Here is a 13,867-nt window from a genome sequence, read left to right as displayed (position 1 = left end):
ATATTTTCAAAATCACTCATCAAACATAAGTCATTTAAACCCAGACAGACGGGAAAGATGATCTTTTCATCTTCTGTGTTACAGAACACATTGGAAATGTGGTTGCTAGTGAACGTTTTGTGATTTGCTTTAATACAGTATATAAGTTATAAGTTCTACCAAAGAGACAGTAAAGCTACAAATTTTTATGCGTGCTGAGCATTGTTATTCCATCCAAATACACTCCGGTGTAACTATTTGAAGGATACGTTTCATTATCTTCTCCCTGTCTGGCATTCATGTTTTGTATTACCCAAATACGTGATCTGATGCTGCTTCTCTGCACAGAGCTCCTGGAACAAATCCATAACAATGGTAGAACCCTTTTTATTTTTGTACAGAAATCGTACTGTGTTTACCAGTGACTTATCTGCCCTGAGCCTAGGCAATCTGGTTTCCACTCAAAATTAATAGTTTCATTAGGAGTCACTTTACTTTGTGCACTAAATATGGTTAAGAAAAAAGATGTTATGATAACTTAGCTTTGATCTACTTGCCAGTAGTAAGATTATCTCTTAATAATATATAGTGCCAAGAGAAGGGATCTCCTCCTTATTCAGCTCAGCTCTAGGGGGCTGAAGCAAACGTAGCATTAAGCCCTGCGTCTCCTTGAGTCTAAAAATGACAGTATATGAATATAGTCAAGCTGGGCTGACTCTATCCATTGGTTATAGTACGCCATCGAGAACTGCCTCTTGCAGATTGATGATGCCACATAGCAATTTGGCTTTGCCTTCATCTGACCCCAGCCAGCACTGAAGAAGCCAGCTATTCCAGCTTCAGAGCCTTACAGGATTTCCTTCTTAGATCAAGAAAAAGGATACGACCTTTATCTGAATCCTACACTCTGCAAACCTATGTGCATGTGTTTATTATGGTTTATCATAGTCGGGATATTTCTGTAATTCATCACAGGGAGAATAATGATAAAATCTCTTTCTAATTTTCTGACTGTCACAAAGATAGTTAGCATCATTTGTAAGGTAGCATCACACACATTTACCTATATCAGGAGTTCTGGAAATAGCTTGTAACAGTAATTGAAGTCTGCTGATGCATACTACAGTGTAAGACAGTCAAGTGAGGGACACCTTTTGTTCTGTTTTTATATAATGCTTACTAAACTACCTTCTTCAACCTATCAGGAGTCTCTGGGTGCTGCAAGAACAATGTTTTGCCAGTGACCCCATGGGGCAATATTTTTTTCCTGTATTTTCTATTAATCCTTTTACAATCTTGCATCTTTACAATCTGTATCATATATATATATCATGCTCAGAAATACATTATGGGAAGTGTTAAATAATGTCACTGATTATCATATTACAGTAATTCCTAAGAGCGGTAGGCAGGAACAGGAAGCAGAACAAAAAGAAGCATTTCTCCAGCGAATACACTGGAGATACACGAGCATCATTGTGCCTCAATGCAGTGCCATCCAGCAGTCTGAGGGAAATCCACTTGCTAAAACCAGCCCATCTAATTCTGCAGCTTGGTATCATCAGAGCAATGGAGTCTAATCTCCATGGAAAATGATCAGTTCAGGACTTACTACTGGGTTGTGTATTGAGCCTGCGTTTGGAGAGAAAATAAAAGAAACATGTAGTACAAACGAATCACAGTCTGCTTAAAAGCCACTTCTGTGTGCAAGATGGAGATTACTTGGCTCTTTCAGAACATGGTTCTTCACACCAAGAACACCACAGTGTACAGCTCAGATGAATGGACCTCTAAGGAGCAAGACTTAATATTGTGTTCAGAAATTTCAAATATTGCTCCTGGCATTTGTATTAAATCAGCTGTGCCCATACAACATCTTTACTTACCTTATCTCGATGTATTCAGGATACTCACCTGCCTAGTATTTTGTGCCCTGATCTTTCAATGTACCTTAGCAATTTGATTTCTTCATTCCTTCTGCTATCCCATATTCTCATTTAGATATAATTCAGCAGCTTCTAGCAAGTATCTTTGTTTCTCTGTGTTTTGTCTCTTCCTTTTGTGATCTTCAACTTAAGCTTTCAAAACCTCATCCTAGCAGTAGCCATTCTTATAAGTAACTCTACTACAAATGGCTATGGATTCTTAGCAGGTAAATGTGACATTATACGGATAAATTACTTTTTTCTCCCTTTATGGCTGGAGATAAGGAGCAGCCTATGAAAGGCCTGACTTCACAGGTGAAAAAAAATCAACTGTTTGCAGAGCTGTTCACAGTAAGATTTGTATCTAGTTGTTTTCCCTTTGTTCATGGGTAGTGTCAAGGATGAGTAGTGATTTTCCAGAAGAGGTGAGAAGAACAGTGAATAGTAAGACTGCCGTCTTCAGCTGATTAACATTTAATTCCTGATGCTGCCTTTAGATTGTGTGGTGGGTAACTGCAGTGAAAGAAGAAAGGGCAGGAACTGTACTTAGCTATGTTTATACTGAATGTGCTGAACATTTCTCATTACTGACATTGCTGATTAATCCAAGCAATTTTCACCTGGTCGCCCCTTTTGCCCTGGTGCATGCCGTGACCCTGATGTTAGGGGTGCTAGGTACAGACCTTCCTAGCGTGGATATTTCTGTTCATGGGGCTATTTCAGCCTCAGCCCCTAACTCAACCTCAGCAGTTGCACTCTGAAGCAAGGAAGCACTGAAGCTTTAGAGTTGAAAGCTTAGGGAAGTCTGTAGGAAAGGGAGCCTTCAAGCATGGTAAGAACAAGGAAGGAAAGGAGCAAACTTTGACTTCTCTGATGTCAGGCTTCTGAAGATACCTGTGGTTGTGTTGGCTGGCATCTCCAATATCCTGATCGTGGAAAGAATATCCTGTGTCCTGAACACTGGGATTGGGTTATCTGAAATGCAGTCTATCTCCTTACGGACCATACAAACTGGTTCTTAAAGGCAAATTAGCAACAGGATGAAAATTCTGAAAGCAAATAAAGGGGGTATTTGGTACCACAATTAATCCAATAAAAGTCATTTAAAATGCTGGAAGAAATACAGCTCTATTGATATGCTGCCCAGCTCGAGACTTGCACTGGCAGTCATTCATGAGAGATTTTCAGGAAGCCTTCAAAACATTTGTGGCTAGAGCATATCTTCCTCGAAAGTTGTTTAGTTGTTCTGTGAAATGTGTGCAGACAATTAAAAGCCCTCAAAATATGTCGCACCCTTCATGATGCTATCAGCACTGTCAGGAGAGCAACAGTTCCTTTGAATATTTGTCTATCAGCTTTTGGTGGTACTTCGGTGGCCTGCTGCCACCTTCCATCTCGGAGCCTGTGCCATTCTTTGTGATGAATGTTCCTAATCATTTTAGTCAGCTCCAGAACGGACTACTTAAAAGTCTTTATCTGGGTTGTTACTGTGAAGTTGACAGAAAATAGCAATTTAAGGACAAAGCACTGGCTTAGTCTGAGGATTTTGTGAGCCTCAGTAGGACATATGAAGCTGATTCTGCAACCTGCTGTTACTTTCTGGCCCCTTTCTGTTACACGAGGAATCATAGTGGGCTCAAACGTTAAAGACTGTCTTTGCAGGATCTGTTGCTATCATTCATCCGCCTCAATAGGAACTGAACAGAATCCAAAGAGAATTTCATAATGATTTTAGGCGGCCTGTTCTTATCTAGTGCTGTTGCTTTCAAACTGAAGAAACAACACCGAGCAGGGTTATGAACCTTAGAGAGAAGTTGACAGGGTTATGTACATGGAAAGGGATCCCAGTTTAGGAAGTACTGCTTCCTTCCAGAGAGATCCCCAAATTGTCATTTCAGGCCCCATTTTCCTGCTTGTTCGTTCATCGTTGTATTTCCTGGGGAATCTGAAGGAATAAGAAACAGAGAAATCCAGGCTGCTCTGTGAGCAGATTTGCCTTCCTCTCACTGCTGCAATCCCCTCACTTGCCCCTTTTGTCTGTCTGTTTTAACATGACCAGCTCATACACAGGTTTCACAGCTCTTCCAGTGTCTGCAAGCCTGCCTGAAATAGCCAGGTACCTCTCCATTTCTCCAACTTCTTCCTCTGAACAAGGGACAACAAACTAGGTGGCTTGTCTACAGCCACGTGCTTGCTGATTGGCAATCCAGCAATTCAATTAGGGCACGAGCTCTCCTAGCTTTCTCTGTAATGAGGTCATTTAAAAGTTCCCTGTCTTCTGCACAACAACGGATTTTCAGGACACTTGAGGTAATTTAGTATCTTTGAGACTTCTGAACAATTTGCTTCAAATTGGCTATTGGGCTCAAAAGTTATTAAGGAAAATTGGCAGTTACATAGACAGAAAGCATAATTTAATGGCTCCTGTTTTCTTAGGAAAGCAGCCCAGAAATAACAGGCGTGTTTCTATGCTGCAACTCATTATTATTCCACAACCAAGATTTCGCAGAGTTCATCAGTGTAAGTAGTTCTCATTGTTTTTTCAGGTTGTGGTTGTATTGTATCCATACCGATATGAAAATGACAAAGACTTAAAATGCTAGCAATCAAACTAGATATATGAGACTAGGAGATATTCCTGGGCAGGTCTGTAGTAAGAAAAGGGGCGCCCTTCACTCACAATCCTTAACGAGAAGGTTGCTATATTCATGCAGCTAATAGAGGCTAGCTGTAATACAAAGAGAAACCACAGGCTGTTAATGGGTGAATAGGAATTACCCGTGTTTCCACCAAAGATATTTAATTTACATACTGCTTGCCAAGTTTACTCTGTCCTATTTTATTGCATCAGAATGCAATAGAGAAGATGCATTGCACTCCCGTTTCCCTTCACTTGCATCCCCAGCACAAGATTCTCATTTTGGCTGGTGTTCCAGCACACTTATTTCATGAAACTCTATCATTTGAGCCTAACCTTTCTGATCAGTCAGCCACGAGTAAAACTGGTGCTGAGAATCTATTGTAAAGGGCAAAGAAATCTATGCGGGCCTCACCTCTACAACTCAGTACATCTTGCCTGAAGCTTTGCACATAGCAGGGTGCCTTGCAATGATGAAAGGACTGCCAGTGTAAAAATAGTTGCTTCCTAACCAAGTCTTGTGTTATGTTTTGTGAGTAAGCTCACCTGCACGAGCCCAAGTAGTGCTGAATCTGGTGGAGGTATTCTCCAATGACTAGTTCTTCTGGGGAGCAGATGTTAGTGCCTTTAAATTGGGTGCAATGTTATTTATTTAGAACCATTAGCACCCTAGTTATCTCATGCAGTAGTGCCCTATACCAAAAATCTGTACTCTTTGCTACAGTGCTGGTTGTTGTGCAGAATGTTCCTGAAAATGGGAAGAATTAACAGATTTTAAACATGAAGTATCTCTGGAATACATAAATGTGGCATACAAAGGGAAAATTTTCTCTTAAGAGTTTTTCTCAATGAATTCCAAGAGAGTTCATAACTCAGCACAACATATTTTTAGATTCCTAAATATGTAGTTTTTTCACTTGAGGCATGTATATTTAGACTTTTCTGGTCCCCTACTGCAACCTGCCCCTTCAGTCAGGTATCTGATCTGTGATTTCATCCTTTTCCTGCAATATCTTGTAATTTAAAGGCTGCTGCTGAGCATAGAGAGCCACATTAGTATGTGAAGGTGTAGCTAAACACTACTTTGATGGCTGCTTCCAAACATAAAGGAAAATGTTTCCTTTTTAAACATCCATGAGAAATTACATACCCCCAAAGTTGATAGAACACTTCAAGTAGGATATAGCAGCAAAAAAAAAAAGAAGCTACCAGTTGTGTTCTTGGTTTATCTCTGCAGGCTGATGAAAGCGCGTCAGAAAAGCTTTGGGGCCAAACATATAGAAAGGAGAACACTTTAAGATTCAAGGGATTTTTGTGAATTGGAAGCTTTGTACACTGTCTTATTTGTTCCTTTTTTTTCTGACAATGACTGATTCTTTCATTGCTTCCCTCTGGATCTGTTCCTAAGGTAGTGGTAGAAGTAGAAGGCAGGACATGTCAGTGAGACAGGTCTGATGCGGTGCCAACAGTTAGGCTCTCCTGCCTTGTCATGGTATTTCCTGTGACTTTTAAGTGGAGTACATAAAAAGAAATGGGGTTATTTCTGCTTCCAAGGCCTTCCAAAATACCCCTGGTGAAAACTCCCCTGCCTGGCATTGTGAGAGAAGGGATCTATGAAGTCAACAGTACTGAACTCTCCTTGCGCTGCTTTGCTGTCCTTTAGTGCTCTCTTTTGCTCTCCTGAGTATCACTGTAAGTTCTTTACAGATGCTATTTACAGTGTTGAGCTGTAGTCAAGAGGCACTGTTGAATTATTTCAAAACAATATTAGAAAACAAGTCCCACCCACTGACTGAAAAAAAAAAAAAACACTGAGAAGGTTGCACAAAATTACAGCAATTGATTTCTCATTTAGTCATCTGAAGGGGGAAATCACCCAGAGGAAGATGTAACAGCTTGCTTTTCACTCAGAATGCTCTGATCTACGAGAAGAAAAGTTATTCAAATTGTTGAGAAAGGCAGACCTTTGCCACATGCAGTGTATGTTCGTATTGGGTATGAATAAAAGTTCGTAGTTTCTGCCTGAAAACTCTCCCTTGTGAGTTGTTGGAAGTGCTGATGACTGATGATGAACTCTCCCTCCTCTTCCAGTGCTGCCAGGTTCAGTGACACCTTAGGACACCTGTTACCTCTGTGTCTCTGCGTGTCTTATAGATATTGGAAGAGAGCTCTAACAAGCACATTCAACGTTTTTAAAGGCTTTTATATTCCCTAAGGCACTCGAAAAATCGACATCCTTTGTTCCAAAGTGATCTTCTCCCTCCCTCCCTTTTTCTTCCCCTCCTTCCTTTTTGCTTCCTGTCGCAATCACCTCAGGTTCAGCAAATGCCTGAAGAATGGCCTGGTGTGTGTCGGGTTCCCACATTAATTAGTTCAGATTTTCTCTGAACTAGCTGTGATGGATCATTCTGCCAGCCTCACGTCTGCAGTACATGAAAATTGGCGTAGGTAGAGTCAGCACACAGTATGTGAGATGCAGTTATTTACTCTCACTCATCTCTTCTGATTACCTTTGGTTTCTCAAGGTCACCACATGTATTTGCTTCTTGCTGTGGATAATTTCCGGAGCCTTTATTTAATCATTCTGAGAGATTTCTCTCATCCTCTTCTAATGCTCGTAGTGTACTCAGGGCTTTTTGTGGGTAGGAGATAGCAAAGAGGAGTCTCCACAGGCTCCAGAAATGGTTGTTTGATAGGAGGTACTGCTTTCCTTGGCACATAGGGAGCTGGCCATATTTTGGAAGGAGGCTCACAGTCCTGCTTCATTCACCAAGAGCTGCTCAGTGAGGCAGGACGGGGCACCGCCTGCACCTCTGCCCAGACACCCCCATGCCAAGTACATGCAGCCCCCGTAGGGCTGGTTTTCTGATCAGCAGCACCATCTTTAAAAGCAGCAATTAAAATCCAGTGCCAGCTCTTGCCAGACATTTCTGGGTCCGCGGTGCCCCGTGATGTGCCAGCCTTCAGTTTCTGCTGACGCTGCTGTAACGTGAGTTGGTTCTAGCTTGGTGAAATTCAGCGGCGTGGTATTTGAATATTTATCAAGCTGCGGAGAGTTAATGCAGTATGGCATTAATTAGCCTTTCTGCCTGTCTTGTTCTTTTTTTAGATGTCATTCTTAGTTTAATAAATTAGTTTCTGGGAATGAAGTCGAGTGGATTCCAGGGCCCATGGATGGTTTGCTTCACACTGCAGCCAAGATGAGCATAGCATTAAGAAAACACAGAGTGTCAGCTATGAAGGAGCATTAAAGACATGGCAGCTTCCCCCCCCTGCTCCCCACATCCAGGAAATTCCCAAGAAAATATCTGTTAGAAAATTGACATGCTTTCCTCCCAGCTTTAATGATTGTACTAATGGCTACACAGCCTCCTAATCAAACTGCACGGAGCTAGCTTTCCTCATTCTTCATAGGCAACTCACGCCACATCTCTCTGAAAATACTGTTATTTTAATCCCATCACAGCTTCATTAGTTCAGCTTTCAGCAGCGGTTTCTGCTTGCAAGTGTGGGTTTTTTTTTCTGCATGAGTTGTGTAAAACCCACAGCTAGGTGCTGTTGTTGCGCTGTTGGGGTGGGATTCTCAGCCCGATGCAAGTTACAGGTTTTATGCCAGCTACATTTCTGGCCCGTAAACTTCAAATCATCTAGTCATATAAATATCATTTCATTTCTTCATATGTTTATGCCCAGCAATACCTCCTGAGGATCGGTGCACAGCCAATATGGAAGAGGAAATTGATTGTAAGCATGCCTTTTCTGAAATAATGTCACATTTCCTTCACAATCCAACTGGGGTGCCATGATCACTCCAAGCAGCACAGAAAACAAACACTTCCGTTGGGTTTTGACTCACGAGGTATTGCTGTTCTCAAGCAGATGTTCTAAAAATGTTCTAAAAATGTCTGGAGACATCTCTGCTTATTTTATTTTTATCATCCCCAGGAAGCAGAACCTCTCTACGCCCAGATCAACAGACCTAAGAAATAGCATTGTTACAGGCTTGTGGTGCTCCGAGACTCAAATGAAACCCACCAACCTGGCAGGCCTTTGGCTTTCATGCTTTTTTCAGATTGATTTTGGCTGGCAAGGATAGAGGATTGCCCTCCTGGACTGGCTCTGTGAGTGTTCCTGATGATTTTTGGCAACCAATGGCAGATTCCTACGGCAGCACAAAATAAAAACTCCCTGCTTATCACACCAAGAGTCCAGCCCTGTCCCCACAAGTCATGGGTATCCAGACTAGGAAATCTTGCTCCTCGGTCTTCTTTTCGACATCTGTTATCTTCTGAATGCCACATATAAATAATGAGCATCTGAAATTTACTGAGTATCAGACATTCCTTTTCTTTGGAGCAAAAAGCAGAATCTGTATGTAGCAGTGGCATTATCATTCAACAGCCTTTTGGGCACAAGTCGGCACTTTTTATGTCACGGTGACATGTTTTTCATCATCATTTACATCAGGCTGATCCTGACTTATTTTTTTCCCTTGTGTAGGCATATTTAAACAACAGCAACAACAAAATACTGGCAGTGTCATTTTTTTTGGTATTTCTTATTCTGTAGTTTTGTATGAGTGACAGATCTAACAGCAAAACACCTCCTGCGGAAACGATTCCTAACTTGAAACCACAGAATAGAACTCGGTTGTTTATCCATCCTGACTGAAAATGTTGCCAAATGTACCTTTAAGTTCTAGCGCATCATGAGGAAGAAATGCTGCTTTTCTGTTTGAATACTCATGTTGTGGGTAGAGGAAGGACATCAAGTCCCACTGATGGAAGAGATAAAAGATTCACTATTTCCTAGGAAACTCTAAACAAAGGACAGAAAAGGAATATTTTTATTTCTTCGATATCTTGCTGCTGTAATGCTATGCAGACAAGTGTTTTCTTCTCTGTGTGCCATTTTTGATGAAAAAAATCATTTGCCAAATAATACTGGTATGATTCTGGTTTGGGAAGTTGGATGAAAAGGACTTTACAAATGGGACAACGGTGGCATGGACTTTGGAATAACGAACTGATTCTGTGATCAAATCGTTCATCTTTATCACTTTTTGTACATCAGAAAAATCAAATGGGATTTTTATTTTATAACTTGAAAAAAATCTTACTGTTAAACTCTTTAAATGTTAAAGGGGAAATGGCTTTAAGGAGTTCGAATGAAAATTGCCAGTTTTTTTGTAAATATAAATGTTATGAAAATTCTTTTACTAATGCCATTACACAGTAGAGAAGGTAGCAAGTTGCAGTGCTTGGGAGGTGTGGCAAACCCAGTTTGTGGTTCTCACATCACATACGTTTTTTCACGTGCTTACGATAATGGGCTGAAGCTCAAGTGCATTTGCCAAAAGCAGTCAGCTTGTCAGCAACTAGTGAAATTAATGGGAACACATGATTTTATGATCTAGCTTTTTCACACAGGCATACTCCACGTACGAGAAATCACATTTCATTGGCATTCCTTTACGATTCCAGAACCTCTGCATAGAAGTCATCAAACTGTTTACACATAGAATGAAAGAATTTAAAACTTCCGTTTTTTTACATTTATGAAGCAAAAGTGCAGTGTTTGGGTTCATATGTTTAGCACATGATTTTCATAAAGAATCTATATATTTTTGCCCTACAGAGAATTGTTATACAGGTCAAATGTGTTTTCCTGATGTTCCTATGCAGTTACAGTATATTGAATTTAGTGGTTTAACACTAAAAAGAAAAAAAAAAAAGAAAAAGAAGAAAAAAATAGAAAAAAAAGAAAAAAATAGAAAAACAAAAAAGGTTAAAGAAATTAAATGATTAATCTGTTTTTAGGGTTATTGTGCAGATTTTGTTTTTAAATTGACACATTAGGATTTGCATTTTTGTCATGATTAAAATAGGCCTGGAGTTATAAATACTTTACTTTCTTTCATCTCTATTATAAGCTAAAAATGGTTTAGAAGGCAGAATACCTGGGGTGGCAATTGTGGATGCGTACAACCAAATCTCACCACATGATTCCAGTCTTTTATTTTGAATTAGAGAAATTAGAGAAATGTGCGTTACAGAATGTATGTGAATGAAAAATTAGCTGTGAATAGACCTAACGAACCTGCAGAGAAGAGAACTTTTATCCCCATCCACAGTCATTTGATGCTTATTTCTTAGACATGTGCAAGCAGTTTTGTAGCAAATCTTATTTTCCCATCAGAAGAAAGGTCAGTTTTCTAACCAGAGACACTGAATTACAGCTTGGTGGGTTGAGTGTTTCGGGATTAAAAGCAGAGGTAAATATGTTTCTGAAGGACATTGCATTAAGTGTATTTTCCTAGTTTGCACAGTGGTGCTACCTTCTTCTTCAGTGGCTCCTTTCAGTTTTGTCCTACATACAGAACCACGAAGACAATTGTGATTCATTACAGACATTTGAGGTTTAGTCTAGTCAGCGCATTTCCAGTTATGGGGTAAAATGTTGAAAGGAAAAGAAGAGATTTATGTCTCAGAGGATCCATTGACATCCTATCTGTAGGAAGCAGATCATTTACATAGTCCTTGCAACAACTAGGTGCAGAGGGAAGGAGGCTGGGATTTTAGTGTTTTGGGAGAGACAGCTGGACCATCCCCGTGGACCACTGTCTTACCTTTGCCAATGTTCATAAATAAAACTAAATTCGGAATTGTCGTGTCATACAATTAGATCGTCTTTGTCATGATTGAGATGCTGTTTTGAGAGGATCGTAAGGCCTCTGCACTGTACTAGTATTGTAGATAACTAAAATATCCAGCTTGTGCAATTGTTTAATCCCTCGTCCTTCACTAGCACTAAATTTGTCACTTTAAATTTAAAAACCAGGGAATCCCACCAGCCATCTTGTTGTCATTCCCCGTAGATTCTTGATCTTTACCTGTCATGAAAAGATATTTTGATAGATCGTAGTCATCCAAGTGTCTGATGAAACCTTTCATCTAATAACGTACTGGGCACCTTCTTTGCAAAAATGTTTACTCCGTGGTTTTCATTCATTTTTATTTCTGCATTCTGACACATATTTTTTTAATAAAGATGAGAAAGATAAAATGACTGTTGCAGTACATTTCTAAACCTACTTTAACTTTACCTCAGATAATGACCATTTGTTAACACATACGGACACATTATTTTTAACTTTATGTATAATGCATTCAGCAACAACAACAAAAAAACAAATTTTTAGAAATTTTCCATTAATTTCTGTAACACACCATGTAATACTGTTATGAATAAAAACATTTTAAAAAGGCGTCATTTCACTAATTTTGTTCCCTAGCTTTTGCTCTTCTGTGAAAATTACGGCGTTTGTACAGTGCAATGTGAATATCTGTCACGGCCAAAATTTTTGACAGGTAATAAATAACCAGGAAAGAATGTCTGAGAAAAATTAACTGCCTCTATTTGGAGAATACCTCTTCTTAAACACCCTAGTTGTTGCTTATCTTGCAGAGGCTTAACTTGCTACTTTTACATGCTGCCTCCCCATTTTTGGCCTCTTCTGGAGTGTTTGAAACATTAACTATTTTAGTCACCTCCTATAAAATCCCATGTTCCTGGGAAAAAACGTGCTGTGTACTGCTACCAGAGCTGGAGCAACTCTGTGGCATGAGAATCTGCAAATCATTTTGCTCAAGGAAGATTTAAAATGAAAAATGTGCTTTTAAACATGGCAGTTTTGAAAGTTTGTAGTAAAACACCAAAATGTATTGGTCCCCTTCTCTCCCAGTGGGACTTTTCTGCTGGCTGGGGCAATGTGTAGGGTAGGCTGAAGTGTTTTGCTGGTGCGAAGCTCTGAGGCCACATGCAAATGCAATTGCTTGATTTTCAGAGGAACTGAGCACTGGATCTTTCAGCCAGAATGAAGAATAATGGTTTTGCCAAGAAATAATGCAAATATGGAAGAGTCCACATTGAAATTTCAGGGTAAGATGTATGCGTCTATATATAGGAAGAGAGAGAGCAGTATGTATGCACGTATATTTTATTACATGTCTTCTTCTTGCTGTCCCATTCCTTTCTCATCTGCTGAAAGTGCCCAGTAGGTCGTGCTGCAGCATTATGTGTTACTGTAACTTAGGCACGGTAGGAATCTGTTGATTGTACGTAAAAGTATCCACCTCAAATGCAGGTAGGTAAAGAAATTATCCTAATTTAATTAATGTTTATTAAGTCCATAATCTCCTGCAGCAACGACAACTCATTTAGCAAACAATTTTCAGGATCACCCTGCAGTTTTGCAGAAGCAAGGACTCTCGACGGATCTCTTTTTTCCATGGCAGTGACTTCTGGGAAAGAATTGTGTGTACATCCTGGGAACACTCAATTTGAACTGGTGTATGCAGGATCAAAGGTAATGTTGCTTCCTTTTCCGAGGTTGTGGTATATATTTCCATGCATCATTTCCTTCTTTCTTTCTTTTCTTTCTGAACAACTCATCTCCTGTCAGGTTAATGGGTATTAGTTTTCTGGCAAATACCATCCTCAGTCAGAAGAGTATCATTTCAAAGCAATGAGAGGGGATGTCTGGTGTCAGGCTTGCTCCAGAGGTTTGGATTCATTGTCTGCAATTGTCTCGTTAAGCCAACATGGAAAACACAATGGTAAATGAACAACGTGAAATTCCATACAGCAACCAGAACGTGCAGGTTTTTGGTGAACGTGTGACTGGATCTATTCCATTCAACTATATTACCACCATCACTAAAACTGTCTGTACTGCCTCATGCAATGCTCCTGGCATCTGATACTGCTTCTGTATGGGAAACCAGTGGGACTCACACCTGTTCTTGGCTGAGGTTTGATGTTATTACTGCAAAAGTAATGATCTGTAGGAGTTACTCTGTGAACTCCCTTGTGATAAGGCCTTGCACAAGTTGGTCTTCTCAGACTGATTCACTTTTTAGGCTCAGTCCTGTAAAGAGCCTTTTTCTGAATACCTAAGATAAAGCAGAGAGGTGGCATGGGGAAGGGAGAAGAGTGTTTTATTTCTTGCTTCCCTGGCTGTCTCAAAGTATGTGGGAACCAAATTATACATTTCAGCATGACAGTGAGGAATATGGGGAGATACTGTGATACGATTTCCTGATTACCTGTTACATTGCCTGTCTCTTTCTAAAATTATCCTACTGCAGGCAGGAAATAACAGGTCTATTAGTGAAACGATTGTCCAGCTATTAGTTTTTAGAGCTTTAAATAGTCTTATCTCAATGTACGTGTTTGCCCTGTGGCTCATCTATCACCCCTAAAATGTTTCATCAGCACCTGAAAAATCTCAGCAAGAGGAATAGCCTCAAATGTTACCCATTCA

At 40.0% G+C, this 13,867-nt stretch overlaps 1 protein-coding gene across 21 annotated transcripts in view; it reads left to right on the top strand.

Annotated features, from left to right (window-relative positions):
- The window catches only part of DAB1 (DAB adaptor protein 1), a 408,602-nt gene extending 396,793 nt beyond the window's left edge, over positions 1-11,809 (top strand). For 17 of the 21 annotated variants that reach the window (XM_035333021.1, XM_035333025.1, XM_035333027.1 and 14 more), the window contains one exon: positions 8,488-11,809. In XM_035333021.1, coding sequence (XP_035188912.1) covers positions 8,488-8,532 — 45 coding nt within the window. In that variant the 3' untranslated portion in view covers positions 8,533-11,809. The other 4 variants (XR_004752815.1, XR_004752814.1, XM_035333029.1 and 1 more) reach the window with 4 other exon arrangements.
- The last annotated feature ends 2,058 nt before the right edge of the window (positions 11,810-13,867 follow it).

The sequence above is a fragment of the Oxyura jamaicensis genome, chromosome 8, assembly GCF_011077185.1.
Source record: "Oxyura jamaicensis isolate SHBP4307 breed ruddy duck chromosome 8, BPBGC_Ojam_1.0, whole genome shotgun sequence".
NCBI classification, from domain to species: Eukaryota; Metazoa; Chordata; class Aves; order Anseriformes; family Anatidae; genus Oxyura; species Oxyura jamaicensis.
The sequence above is the reverse complement of the archived record's forward strand: the minus strand, read 5'-3'. Positions and strand labels throughout refer to the sequence as shown.